General features: G+C 43.7%; 1 protein-coding gene across 1 annotated transcript; it reads left to right on the top strand.

The window, feature by feature from the left end:
• Positions 1-235: 235 nt before the first annotated feature.
• LOC133443636 (tripartite motif-containing protein 16-like) lies at positions 236-6,167 on the top strand. The gene is made up of 2 exons (XM_061720720.1): positions 236-1,261; positions 5,081-6,167. Exons 1-2 carry the CDS (start codon positions 276-278, stop codon positions 5,751-5,753), a joined length of 1,659 nt encoding a protein of 552 aa, XP_061576704.1. The 5' UTR covers positions 236-275; the 3' UTR covers positions 5,754-6,167.
• The last annotated feature ends 7,236 nt before the right edge of the window (positions 6,168-13,403 follow it).

The raw sequence follows: 13,403 nt of genomic DNA, 5'->3' as shown, positions 1-13,403 counted from the left end.
TTTTACATTGTCCTGTTTAGTTTTTATTTTTCTTCACTTGTCCAGCACTTTGGTCAGCGGTTGTTGTTTTTAAAGTGCTATATAGATAAACTTGAACTTGAACTTTGAACGGAGCCTGAGGGTTTAATGGCTGAATCAGTCACGTGGTGCAGCCAGGTGTTGAGATATCTGACCTTATCGTGTTCAGCCCCGCCCCTGAGTTAAGAAATCCTTCATTACTCAGAGTTTTTGTTCAGGGGAAGTCAAACTGTCTGACAGTTGCTACGAAGAGGACGATGGCGCAGCAGGAAAACCAGCTCGACCCAGTTAAATTCTCTTGTTCCATCTGTTTGGATCTTTTAAATGATCCGGTGGCTATTCCCTGTGGACACAGTTACTGTATGAAGTGTATTAAGGACTTCTGGGATGGAGGAGAGAAGAAACTCCCCAGCTGTCCTCAGTGTCGACGCACGTTTACTCCGAAGCCTGAGCTGCTGAAAAACACCATGTTAGCTGATTTACTGGAGGAACTGAAGAAGACTGGACTCCAAGCTGCTCCTGCTGATCACTGCTATGCTGGACCTGAAGATGTGGCCTGTGATGTCTGCTCTGGGAGAAAACTGAAAGCTGTCAAGTCCTGTTTGTTCTGTCTGGCCTCTTACTGCCAGAAACACCTTCAACCTCACCGTGATTCATCTACATTCAAGAACCACCAGCTGGTGGATCCCTCCAAGAACCTGCAGGACAACATCTGCCCCCGTCACGGTGAGGTGATGAAGATGTTCTGTCGTACTGATCAGAAGTGTATCTGCTATCTCTGCTCTGTGGATGAACATAAAGGCCACGACACGGTCTCTGCTGCAGCAGAAAGGACGGAGAGGCAGACAGAGGTGGAGGTGAGACGACAACAAATCCAGCAGCAGATCCAGGACAGAGAGAAAGATGTGAAGCTGCTTCAGCAGGAGGTGGAGGCCATCGATCAGTCTGCTGATAAAACCGTGGAGGACAGTGAGGAGATGTTCACTGAGCTGATCTCTCTCCTCCAGAAGAGAAGCTCTGAGGTGAAGCAGCAGGTCAGATCCCAGCAGGAAACTGAAGTGAGGAGAGTCAGAGAGCTGGAGGAGAAGCTGCAGCAGGAGATCAGGGACCTGAAGAGGAGAGACGCTGAGATGAAGCAGCTCAGAGACACCGAGGACCACAACCAGTTCCTCCACAGCTGGCCCTCACTGTCACCACTGAGTCAGTCCACACACTCCTCCGGCATCAGCATCCGTCCTCTCAGGTACTGCATATTTACAACATATTTAACTGTTTACTTACTCGTCCATGTCGTGGCACTCGTCAAGTGATCAGGATCTCTGCTCGTCACTCTATGACGTAGAGGGGACGCCCAGGGAATTCCCTGTGGTTGACGAAATGGGAGAATGGTTAAAACAATTACCGTATTTTCTGGACTATAAGCCGCTACTTTTTTCATAGGTTTTCAACCAGCAGCTTATACAAAGGTTATTTTATTCTGTGGATTTTTCTTCCACCACTAGGGGGCGCTTTAATCGGAATTAGAATCAAAACTAAAACAAAATAAATGCAAAGAAGAATACGCTACTTCTTCTTTAGCAGATAGAAGTAGAAGCAGATTTCAAACAGATAAATAGATAAATAAATAGCGGTTATTTTCTCTTGGTTCTGTCCCGTTTTAATCAGCAAAGTTACTGCCGTGTTAAAAGACACTGTTAGGAAAGATCTATTTAGGTACAAACATGTACATCATTTACAGTTAAAAATCCTTCTGTACATGTAGTAAATATCTAATCTAACAACAGAAATATATCTTGCATATCCTTTTTTTTTAAATAGAACGGATGCGGCTTATATGCAGGTGCGGTTTATAGTCCAGAAAATACGGTAATTTAAATATCGTCTGTTTCCACTCCCTGGTTCAAAAGCCATTACAAATGATATTTTGTGGCTGGACGGCGCTCTGGTTAAGGTCTGGTTAGGTTATTGAACCACTTATGATTGGTTAGAAGTAGGAAACGGTTGACAACAGATCTCAATTGACTTCGCATAGGTACAAGATCCGTGGTGCTCACACGGAACTTACCACTTTCCGTGCTGGTGCCACGGAAAATAGTGGTGAGAGGTCGTGGGCATTTCACGGATTTTTGTGAGATCAAGTTGAAAACGTTGCCGTTTCACATTAAACCTGAATTATGGTTCTGCGTTAAATCGACTGTTGGTGTAACGTGGAACCATAAATCAGCCTTTATTCTGGCGAGATCTGAAAAGATTTCGCAACAACGAGCAAGTGAGTGATTATGTACATTCACTGAGTGAATATTATGAAAGTAAAATATATATTTCTCGCTAGAAATGTAATCAAAACACATTTTTATGCAGAAACAAACTCAAAATATTGATTTTGTTCACTAAAAAATTAGAAATGTACGCCATGTTTTTTGGTGTCACGGCCAGAATCTTGAAAGTCACGTGACTTGGACGCAAAACTAATAGGCAGAAAAAATGTAACAATTCAAGAGCTATTATTGTAACTCCTCTACGTGTTTGCACTTTGGACCAACGTAGGCAGGGTACATTTTTATGTGAGACTGGGTTGCAATCCTGCGACGATGCACATTACTTTTCTCTTTCAAAAGTGTTACCGTGGCGACGCTAGACGCCAAAAAGCGCGCCCCCCCTTCATCTGATTGGTCCATATTTGATAGTTCCCCAAAAGTCACCTGTGGCCGGGTGGAGAGGTTGACGGGACACGCACCTGTGTCCCATCCACCTGAGTGGCTGCCACGCCTCCACCCGGCCTGCCTTTATAACGCAGCGCTGGAGAACAGAAAAGGGTCGGAGGAGCTGCTGTCATGTTTGTGCACATGTGGGTGTTTTGGGTGGAACGGAAATAAAACAGGGTTCTGCACAAGCTTTGTGTCTCTCCATCCTTCGGGCGGGCCCCCGTGGCACGCACCCTGCCACATCACCACATTTTGCACACAAGCCAGTCCTGGTGAAAAATGTGATATTTAATGGTTTGCATTAATGGGCGTGTCCTAACGGCTCAACAGCGCCCCCTAAAAAACTTTGTGCCTCAAGCCCCACGATACGGTTTGACATACATGCACGAAAATCGGTACACACCTGTATCATGTCACAACTTAAAGAAAAGTCTCTTGGAGCCATGGCCCAAACCCAACAGGAAGTCGGCCATTTTGAATTAATTGTGTAATTTTGCCATAATTTATGCCATTTCTTCGGCCGTTTCTTCGCCCGAACGGTAACGTGCACCCAGGTGTGTTATACATCAAAATGTGCGTCTCCATCCTGCGACAACACCCATTACTTTTCTCAGTCAAAAGTGTTACCATGGCGACAATAGATGCCAAAAAGCGCGACCCCCCTTCACCTGATTGGTCCATATTTGATAGTTCCTACTTTCTGCCATAACTTTTGAATGGTTTGACATAAAGAGTCATGGTGGTTTCATCCACTAAATGTCCAGGCCTGAAGAATCTACATCAACTCATACAAGCTTCTACTGCAGCCTGAACGTGAACAAGGGTGGAGGCTGTTCATCGCTGCTTGCAGCTTTAACTAAAGTTAGTCATCCTAGGCTCATACCAGTCCACATTATCCTCCTCTCTCTCCTCCTCTGATAGGAGCATTTGCACAGACTTATGAACAGCACAGAATTCCTCCATGGCTTCATGAAATGATCTCAAACACCCATTAACATGATCAACACTTCCACCATCCTGTAGAAATGCTTTGATTTCATTCATTTTCTCGTGCACGCGCCCAGTCTTCCCTTGGGGGCGCTTTAAGTGTTTTTAACATGGTTTCTGCCTCCTGTGCGTTTTCTGGGACGTCCATTTTTTATTTTCTTTCACTGTCGTTTGATGGTGTTGTATTTTATCCGTTTGTTTAGGGAGCAGCACCGTGGTCGCGCGCCGCTCCTTTAATTATCTTCCATCATGTGCGGCGTCTGCAGACACATCCAACCTCAGTTTATGTCACAGACACTCCTTCCACTCTTCCGTTTAGCTCACGTCATCACTTTCATTCCATAACTTTTCCAGCGATCCGTAAACCGTATCCGTATCAATCCGTATCCGTAAACCAGCGCTGTTCATTCCTCTGATTTACTCACGACCGGTCCAGGTTCTGCCCTCTGGCGTGTCCATGCAGCGTGTCCGTCCTTGATTCTTCTTGATCATAGCGGAGTTTTTTGACCTAATGTTGCGGCTTCTCTTCCAAACTTTAGTGAGCCGCTACTGAGCGGGTCAACACAGTCAAAAACAAAAGACAGACGCGGATCCAGCGTCACCTCCAAGTTGATGCAATTTAATAATAATTCAGCAGATTATTCTGTTACAAGAAGCATCCATTAAAAGAGAAAAAGCATCTTATTATCATTTCTGCGATCTGCCGTTTGCATCAAAGAACTGTCCCGCTTCCCACTCTCACTCTCTTCCCTCCAGCTGCAGGTTCATTAATCACTCATTAAATCATTAATCACTGATTAAATCATTATTAAATCATTAATCATTAATTAAATCATTAATCACTCATTAAATCATTAATCTCTAATTAAATCATTATTAAATCATTAATCACTAATTAAATCATTAATCACTCATTAAATCATTAATCTCTAATTAAATCATTATTAAATAATTAATCATTAATTAAATCATTAATCACTCATTAAATCATTAATCTCTAATTAAATCATTATTAAATCATTAATCACTAATTAAATCATTAATCACTAATTCAATCATTAATCACTAATTAAATCATTAATCACTAGTTAAATCATTAATCACTAATTAAATCATTATTAAATCATGAATCACTAATTAAATCATTAATCACTAATTAATCACTGCAGACGCTCTGACATCAGAAAGGAGGGGTGAAGACAAGGCAACAAACCAACAAAAAATGATTCCTTGTGAACTTATCTGTCCATAATAACAACACAAACAACACCATGAACCCACAAACCAATTCATATTCACCTTCTTTCAAATAAAGGATGAAGTAAATAAAGTTTATTTAGACTAACCAAGATGAACTTTGGCCTCAACAGGTACTTTCAGGACGTGGCAGCAGCCGTGTCAGAGGTCAGAGGTCGACTACAGGACATCCTGGGAGACACGTGGACAAACGTCTCACTGGCCGTCGCTGACGTGGATGTTTTACTGCCCAAAGACCCAACGAGCAGAGCTGGATTCTTGAAGTATTCATGTGAAATCACTCTGGATCCAAACACAGTAAACACAGATCTGTTACTGTCAGAGCAGAACAGAAAGGTGACGGTTATGAACGAAGATCAGTCTTATCCTGATCATCCAGACAGATTCAGTAAATATTATCAGGTTCTGAGTAGAGAGAGTCTGACTGGACGTCATTACTGGGAGGTGGAGACAGCAGGTGCAGTTATTGTAGCAGTTTCATACAAGAATATCAGCAGATCAGGGGGGGAAAGTGGATTTGGATATAATGATAAATCTTGGTCACTAGGTTGTTCCTCAGACAGTTATGTATTCTGGTACAACAGCATCCAAACCTCCGTCTCAGGTCCTGCTTCCTCCAGAATAGGAGTTTACCTGGATCACAGAGCAGGAGTTCTGTCCTTCTACAGCGTCTCTGGAACCACGACCCTCCTCCACAGAGTCCAGACCTCCTTCACTCGGCCGCTCCACGCTGGAGTCTGGGTTTACTTTACTGGAGCCTCAGCTGAGTTCTGTAAACTCAAATAAGATAAACGAGTTTCCTCTTCATGTTTTTACTGATTTTCTTTTCTTCTTTTCTTCTTTCTCTGACGGATGGAGGGACGTTTTTGTTCTATAAGATTGATTGTTGTTATTTCCTCTTTTGGAAGTTGTTCTTTTGTAGTTTCACCTGGGAAATATTAATAATATTAATATAAAAACATAGAAATAAGCCTGTGTTGTAATTGTTAACTGTTAGTTTTGATGTGTTTTTATGTTGTATTTCTCTTTTCTTCCACTTCTTTAATATTATTTGTTCTTTTTTATTGGACCAATCACCACAAAGAATTCCTTTTGTGTCTTAAACTACTTGGAAATAAACTTCTTTCTGATTGTGATAGTGATTGTGATTCTGATTCTGATTCTGATTCTGATTGTGTGTTTCATGTTTAACAATCTGAATATTTAGTAAGAAATAAAACTTCTGATGTTCTAAAAAACCATTGAGATCTTCTTTTTTGTTGTTTTGTAGAGAAGTCTTGCAGGAGAGTTATGAGATATGAGGAGTTACGGAGAATTACAAGAATTCCTCTTATTCCAAACACACATTTCAACTCCGACCCCCGGCAGCTCCGCTGTCAGGTCCAAACTGACCCTCAGAGACTCGGCTAAGTCTGCTGGATATTAACAACAGACAGAGACATCAGTTCAGGGTAAATACTGGCGAGGAGAGAAGTCAGAGGACGAGCAGTCCCAATCCTGCAAACGTCTCTGTCCGTCTCTGCTCCGTCTCCTCTTTTTATTACTTTGGGAACTGGTTACACGAGCACCAGCAGCATCAGGGTGGGGGTTAAGGCTGCTCATGCTCAGTGGGAAATCATTAGCTCACAATAGTAGAAGAATACTAGCAGTTGAATTTAGATTCACCGCTCTCAATAGGAGAACTCCATGAAGCTCTTCAACATATGCCTAATAATAAAGCTCTGGGCCAAGATGGCTTCCCAGCTGAATTTTATAAGGAATTCTGGAGCATATTAGCACCAACATTTTATAAAATGATCCTAAATGCTAGGGAGAATAAAAGCTTACCCTTAAATATGAACTCTGCTAATATTAGTCTTTTATTAAAACCGGACAAAGATCCCTTGCTCCCATCGAGCTACCGCCCAATATCATTAATAAATGTAGACCTTAAAATAATTAGCAAGGCCCTTACTGAACGTCTGAAAAGAGTCACTCCTTCTATTATACATCCGGATCAAACAGGCTTCATTAAAGGTAGATATTCCTCTACTAACACTCGTAGATTACTTAATATTATAGATTATTCAAATATCAACAAACAGGAAACTACTATTATATCCTTAGATGCTGAAAAAGCATTCGATCGGGTCATCTGAAAGTTTCTATTGGCAACCTTACATAAATTTGGATTTGGCGAATCTTTCATTGACTGGATAAAAATATTATACAGCTCTCCCAAGGCACGTGTAAGGACAAATGATCAAATCTTTACAAGTTTTACCTTGCAAAGAGGCACTAGACAGGGTTGCCCTCTCTCTCCCTCATTATTTGCAATATTTATCGAACCTTTAGCAGCAGCTATTAGACAAAATCAAAATATTAAAGGTATACAATGCAAAATAGTAGAGCACAAAATAAGTCTTTATGCGGATGACGTACTCCTCTTCCTCCAGAACTCACGATCTTCACTATCACAGACAATCGCACTTATAGAGGTATTTTCATCTCTGTCTGATTATTCTATTAAATGGTCTAAATCCACTGTTTGTGTGTTAACTGCAATTTTAGGAATATAACCAATACTCAATTACAATCAGGGAACATTAGATATTTAGGTATAAACATCTCCCCTATGCTGTCAGAGTTAATAAAATTAAATCATGTTCAGCTTATAAAGAAAATAGAAGATGATCTTTCCAGATGGAGCTCTCTCCCCATTTCACTCATGGGTAGAATAGCCACCATTAAAATGATGGTTTTACCAAAAGTAAATTATTTTTTCTCAATGATACCATGCAAACCCCCTCTTTCCTGGTTTAAATCGTTGGACTCAGGTGTTTCAAAATTTCTGTGGAAAAATAAAACACCACGCATTCGTTTAAAGACATTGCAAAAATCCAAAGAATATGGAGGTTTAGAGTTACCTAATTTTCAGTATTACTTTATAGCCAATAAATTACAGTATATTGTAAAATGGTCAAAAGATCATCCTTTAGATAGTCAATGGCTGGACTCAGAGCAAGTGTTTTGTAATGAACTGGAAATCTCAGAGTTACCATTTATTAGTCAAAGTATCAAACATCATTAATGTTTCAAAAGCATTAATATTAGCACAACTTTATCAGCTTGGTGGGAATTTCTTGAAGTAGCTAAAATTTCACTTTTCCCATGTGACCGTACACCCATATGGAACAACCCAGACATCCTGAAAAATGATAAAAAGACTCTGTATTTATATACAGAGTCAAGGTGCCTTTTTTCCCTCCTCCATCCCAGTGTCGTCCTCTTTTGGAAAAAAATTGCGCCTTATACCAACTATGGCGCCAACGGTGTTAGCCAAAGGCAAATTCCCTGTTTTATATGTTCAAACGTCGTCATTGTTGGAATTATTGTAGTAAGTTATTATGCTCGCTATTAACAGAACGTATGATAATTTGCTTACGCCTGTGACGCACTGATAAAACAATGCTGTGTTAAGTGATTAAAAAGTGCTGCACAAGAAGTTTCCTGATTGTCAGCACAAAGCAGAAATCTGCAGAGAAGAGGAAACTTCTTGTTGCTAACAAACAAGAACAAGAACAATCTATACCTGTCCACTGACTGCGACCACTCCCTTTCCCCCTCCCTTTAGGGCGCAGTCAGCTCTGTAAACTAGGGAACACGCAGAGTGGGTTAGGGTTAGGTTTAGGGGTTAGGGTTAGCAGTCAGCTCTGTAATCTAGGGTACACCCAGAGTGAATAAAAGCAAGGAAGCAGCAGAGACAAATCAGAGTATGTTGGAGATCTTACACGTCCCGACTGCTCTCCTTGCTGCAAGTAATTAACTGTGTTGTGTCTCTTTTTGTCTCCAGAAAGTTTGATGATACAAATGTTAAGTGTATGAACCTAACAGTCATTAAAGCTGATTCTGATTAATATTCAAAGTTATGGCATAATCATGACAAATGATAACATTTATAAACATTTATCTACAGAATTATTCCAACAATCGCCTTTAACGCAAACGCAGTTTTGATTTTCTTTTGCATAAAGGTGTCATTCAAATGGGATTTATGAATAAAGATGTTACTGCTGTTTCACTCATGGCTGTGCAGGTACCATCACATGCACATGCTACGCTAGCCCTGGCAGCTGTGCAGGTACCACCACATGCACATGCTACGCTAGCCCTGGCAGCTGTGCATTTACCACCGCATGCACATGCTACGCTAGCCCTGGCAGCTGTGCAGGTACCACCGCATGCACATGCTACGCTAGCCCTGGCAGCTGTGCAGGTACCACCGCATGCACATGCTACGCTAGCCCTGGCAGCTGTGCAGGTACCACCACATGCACATGCTACGCTAGCCCTGGCAGCTGTGCAGGTACCACCGCATGCACATGCTACGCTAGCCCTGGCAGCTGTGCAGGTACCACCGCATGCACATGCTACGCTAGCCCTGGCAGCTGTGCAGGTACCACCGCATGCACATGCTACGCTAGCCCTGGCAGCTGTGCAGGTACCACCGCATGCACATGCTACGCTAGCCCTGGCAGCTGTGCATTTACCACCGCATGCACATGCTACGCTAGCCCTGGCAGCTGTGCAGGTACCACCGCATGCACATGCTACGCTAGCCCTGGCAGCTGTGCAGGTACCACCGCATGCACATGCTACGCTAGCCCTGGCAGCTGTGCAGGTACCACCACATGAACATGCTACGCTAGCCCTGGCAGCTGTGCAGGTACCACCACATGCACATGCTACGCTAGCCCTGGCAGCTGTGCATTTACCACCACATGCACATGCTACGCTAGCCCTGGCAGCTGTGCAGGTACCACCACATGCACATGCTACGCTAGCCCTGGCAGCTGTGCAGGTACCACCACATGCACATGCTACGCTAGCCCTGGCAGCTGTGCAGGTACCACCACATGCACATGCTACGCTAGCCCTGTCAGCTGTGCAGGTACCACCACATGCACATGCTACGCTAGCCCTGGCAGCTGTGCAGGTACCACCACACGCACATGCTACGCTAGCCCTGGCAGCTGTGCAGGTACCACCACATGAACATGCTACGCTAGCCCTGGCAGCTGTGCAGGTACCACCACATGCACATGCTACGCTAGCCCTGGCAGCTTTGCATTTACCACCACATGCACATGCTACGCTAGCCCTGGCAGCTGTGCAGGTACCACCACATGCACATGCTACGCTAGCCCTGGCAGCTGTGCAGGTACCACCACATGCACATGCTACGCTAGCCCTGGCAGCTGTGCAGGTACCACCACATGCACATGCTACGCTAGCCCTGTCAGCTGTGCAGGTACCACCACATGCACATGCTACGCTAGCCCTGGCAGCTGTGCAGGTACCACCACATGCACATGCTACGCTAGCCCTGGCGGAGCCGTCTCCAGCAGACTGAGCAGCAGCAGGACACTTGAACCTCCAGACAGACCAGAATGCCCCAGCGCCACCAACATGGGAGGTTTCCAGATAGGAACATGATGTTTTGGATCAGGTGTCTACAAACATCCCTGCCGTCGTACGGAGCTGTGTAGCAACCTATAATGTAATAACGCCTGAAAATGTAATAAAATTTGCACTTAACTCAATCGAAAATGTAATAAAATCCAATAATGTTATACCTTATTACATTATTGGGAATTTATTACATGGAACTCAAAGTCTGCAATTTAAGCCAATAGTCATTCTGGTGTTTCAAATCCAGCGTATAAAACATTCTTAGATTCTTAAAACACAAAATGTAGAACTCCGGACTGAAAATGAACATATATAACATTATTTGTCAAGTGTTACATTATTAGTTTTGGAGAAAAAAAAAGACCCACTTGAAAATAAATTCCCAATAATGTAATAAGGTACTACATTATTGGTAAAAATGTTATTACAACATCATTCAGGATATTTTATTACATTATTGGTGAAGTTATTACATTATTGGATTTTATTACATTTTTGATTGAGTTAAGTGCAAATTTTATTACATTTTCAGGAAATTATTACATTATAGGGTGAAATTATTACATTATAGGAAATTATTACATTATAGGGTGAAATTATTACATTATAGGGTGAAATTATTACATTATAGGGTGCTACAAGCTGCTCCATCTGAGGATTCCTCCATCCTGCAGACCTCTAATCCCCAACACACTCAGTCAAAACTGTCCACGTCTGAAATGAAGAAGCAACTTCACTAATACGTGAAGCTGGGAGGAGCTCGCCGGCTCGGCTGTAGCCTCCGACTCTCCCTCACTCAACGGATGATTACTCCTCTTCCTCATTCTGTCCACAGCTGGATTCCACAGCTGGATTCCACAGCTGGATTCCACAGCTGGATCCACAGCTCCACTAGCAACATCTACAGCCACAAGGCGTCACCAGGGGCGTCAGTCGGGTATGAAGGTCCGGCAGCCGCCACACCTCGTAAATGTAAATGTTTGTTTTTTTAAATACATTTATGGAATTACTCCATTGTGTCCATTTGTATTGATTGTTCTATTACTTAATACATAACATAACTACAAATGCAAATCATAAACAACATGATCGATTTCACTAGTTATTTTACACTGCAAAAACTCAAAATCTTAACAAGAATATTTGTCTTATTTCTAGTTAAAATGTCAAATTTTTAGTCAGAAAAAATCTCATTACATTTAAGACAATACTCAAAAACAACCATTTTTGCAGCTAGAGGGCCACACTAGCTTAGCAGTGTGAACTCCAAGGAACTTCCTCTCTCCACTCTCTCCACCTCCTCTCCTCTGATGGCGAGGGTGGGGAGCACGGACTTAGATCTTCTGTAATCCACAATCAGTTCCTTGGTTTTGGATGTGTTGAGGTCCAGGTTGTTCTGAGAGAACCAGTCAGTCAAGTGCTTGACTCCTCCCTGTAGGCTGTTGAGGAATTTATCAAACCATTTCAGAAGTCCGCTTTGTGGTTTATGAGTTTTATTCAGCCGGCGGTGGGCGGATCTACACAGACCAAAGTCTGGTTGATATGCCGACCCCGAGAGATTTTACAACAGTTTTTATACAAGAAGCCTGTGATCTTCCAATTCGGGACTACCCCCTGGGTCAGGAAGTCCATATATGGTCTCGAGTCCTCGTCTCTGCAGGAGCTGGAAGTGGAAGCCACTCCCCCGGTGCCTGTCTCGGCAGGGATGCAAGACGCCGGAACTTGCGTGACAATGTCTAGAGCATTGAATGAGACTGGCGCTGCCTGCAAGTCCTCGTCCCGGCAGGGGTCCTCAGGAGCTGGAACTTGCATGTCAATGTCTTGAGGGGGTATGAGGCTGGAGCAATCTGCAAGGCGTCGTTGTCCCTGCAGGAACCACGTGCTGTTGGAATGCTTCATCAAGGCCGACTCATCGTTGATCTTAATCAGTCCTACAATGGTGGTGTCGTCGGAAAACTTGATGATGGTGTTTGTGGGATGGATGGGGGAGTAGAGTAGAGGGCTGAGGACACACCCCTGTGGAGCTCCAGTGTTCAGGGCTGAGGACACTCCCCTGTGGAGCTCCAGTGTTCAGGAGGACACACCCCTGTGGAGCTCCAGTGTTCAGGGCTGAGGACACTCCCCTGTGGAGCTCCAGTGTTCAGGAGGACACACCCCTGTGGAGCTCCAGTGTTCAGGGCTGAGGACACTCCCCTGTGGAGCTCCAGTGTTCAGGGCTGAGGACACACCCCTGTGGAGCTCCAGTGTTCAGGGCTGAGGACACACCCCTGTGGAGCTCCAGTGTTCAGGGTGGAGGACACACCCCTGTGGAGCTCCAGTGTTCAGGGTGAGTGTGGAGGAGGTGCGGTCTCCCATCCTGACGCACTGGGGTCTGTTCCTGAGAAGTCATAGATCCATGCACACATTGACCTGCCTAAACCTAAACCTGCCTAACCCCAGGTCGCCCAGCTGCTGGATCAGTCTGTGGTAGATGCTGAGCTAAAATCCACAAACAGCTTCCTCACATAGGTGTCTCTTTGGTCCAGGAGGGTGAGGACTGTGTGGATCCATCATTGGTCCAGGTGAGGACTGTGTGGATCCATCATTGGTCCAGGTGAGGACTGTGTGGATCCATCATTGATCCAGGAGGGTGAGGACTGTGTGGATCCATCATTGGTCCAGGTGAGGACTGTGTGGATCCATCATTGGTCCAGGTGAGGACTGTGTGGATCCATCATTGATCCAGGAGGGTGAGGACTGTGTGGATCCATCATTGGTCCAGGTGAGGACTGTGTGGATCCATCATTGGTCCAGGTGAGGACTGTGTGGATCCATATTGTTTCATCTTTGTAATGTTCATTATTTGATCTGAGTTACATTTTCTTGTGTTTTTTTTGTTTTTTTGTTCGTTTTTTTTACTCTCCCTTGTGTAGCTTTGTTTTGTTTTTCATTCATATAAGTAAAGGATTCTATAGAAGCCACCAGGATTCTTCCTTTCCTTCATGT

The sequence above is a fragment of the Cololabis saira genome, chromosome 5 (genome assembly GCF_033807715.1).
Source record: "Cololabis saira isolate AMF1-May2022 chromosome 5, fColSai1.1, whole genome shotgun sequence".
Taxonomy (NCBI): domain Eukaryota; kingdom Metazoa; phylum Chordata; class Actinopteri; order Beloniformes; family Belonidae; genus Cololabis; species Cololabis saira.
The sequence above is the reverse complement of the archived record's forward strand: the minus strand, read 5'-3'. Positions and strand labels throughout refer to the sequence as shown.

Coding starts and splice junctions, on each gene's coding strand:
- LOC133443636 (XM_061720720.1), top strand. CDS start 276: ATGGCGCAGCAGGAAAACCAGCTCGACCCAGTTAAATTCTCTTGTTCC. Junction 1,262..5,080: donor ATCAGCATCCGTCCTCTCAG/GTACTGCATATT, acceptor TGGCCTCAACAG/GTACTTTCAGGACGTGGCAG.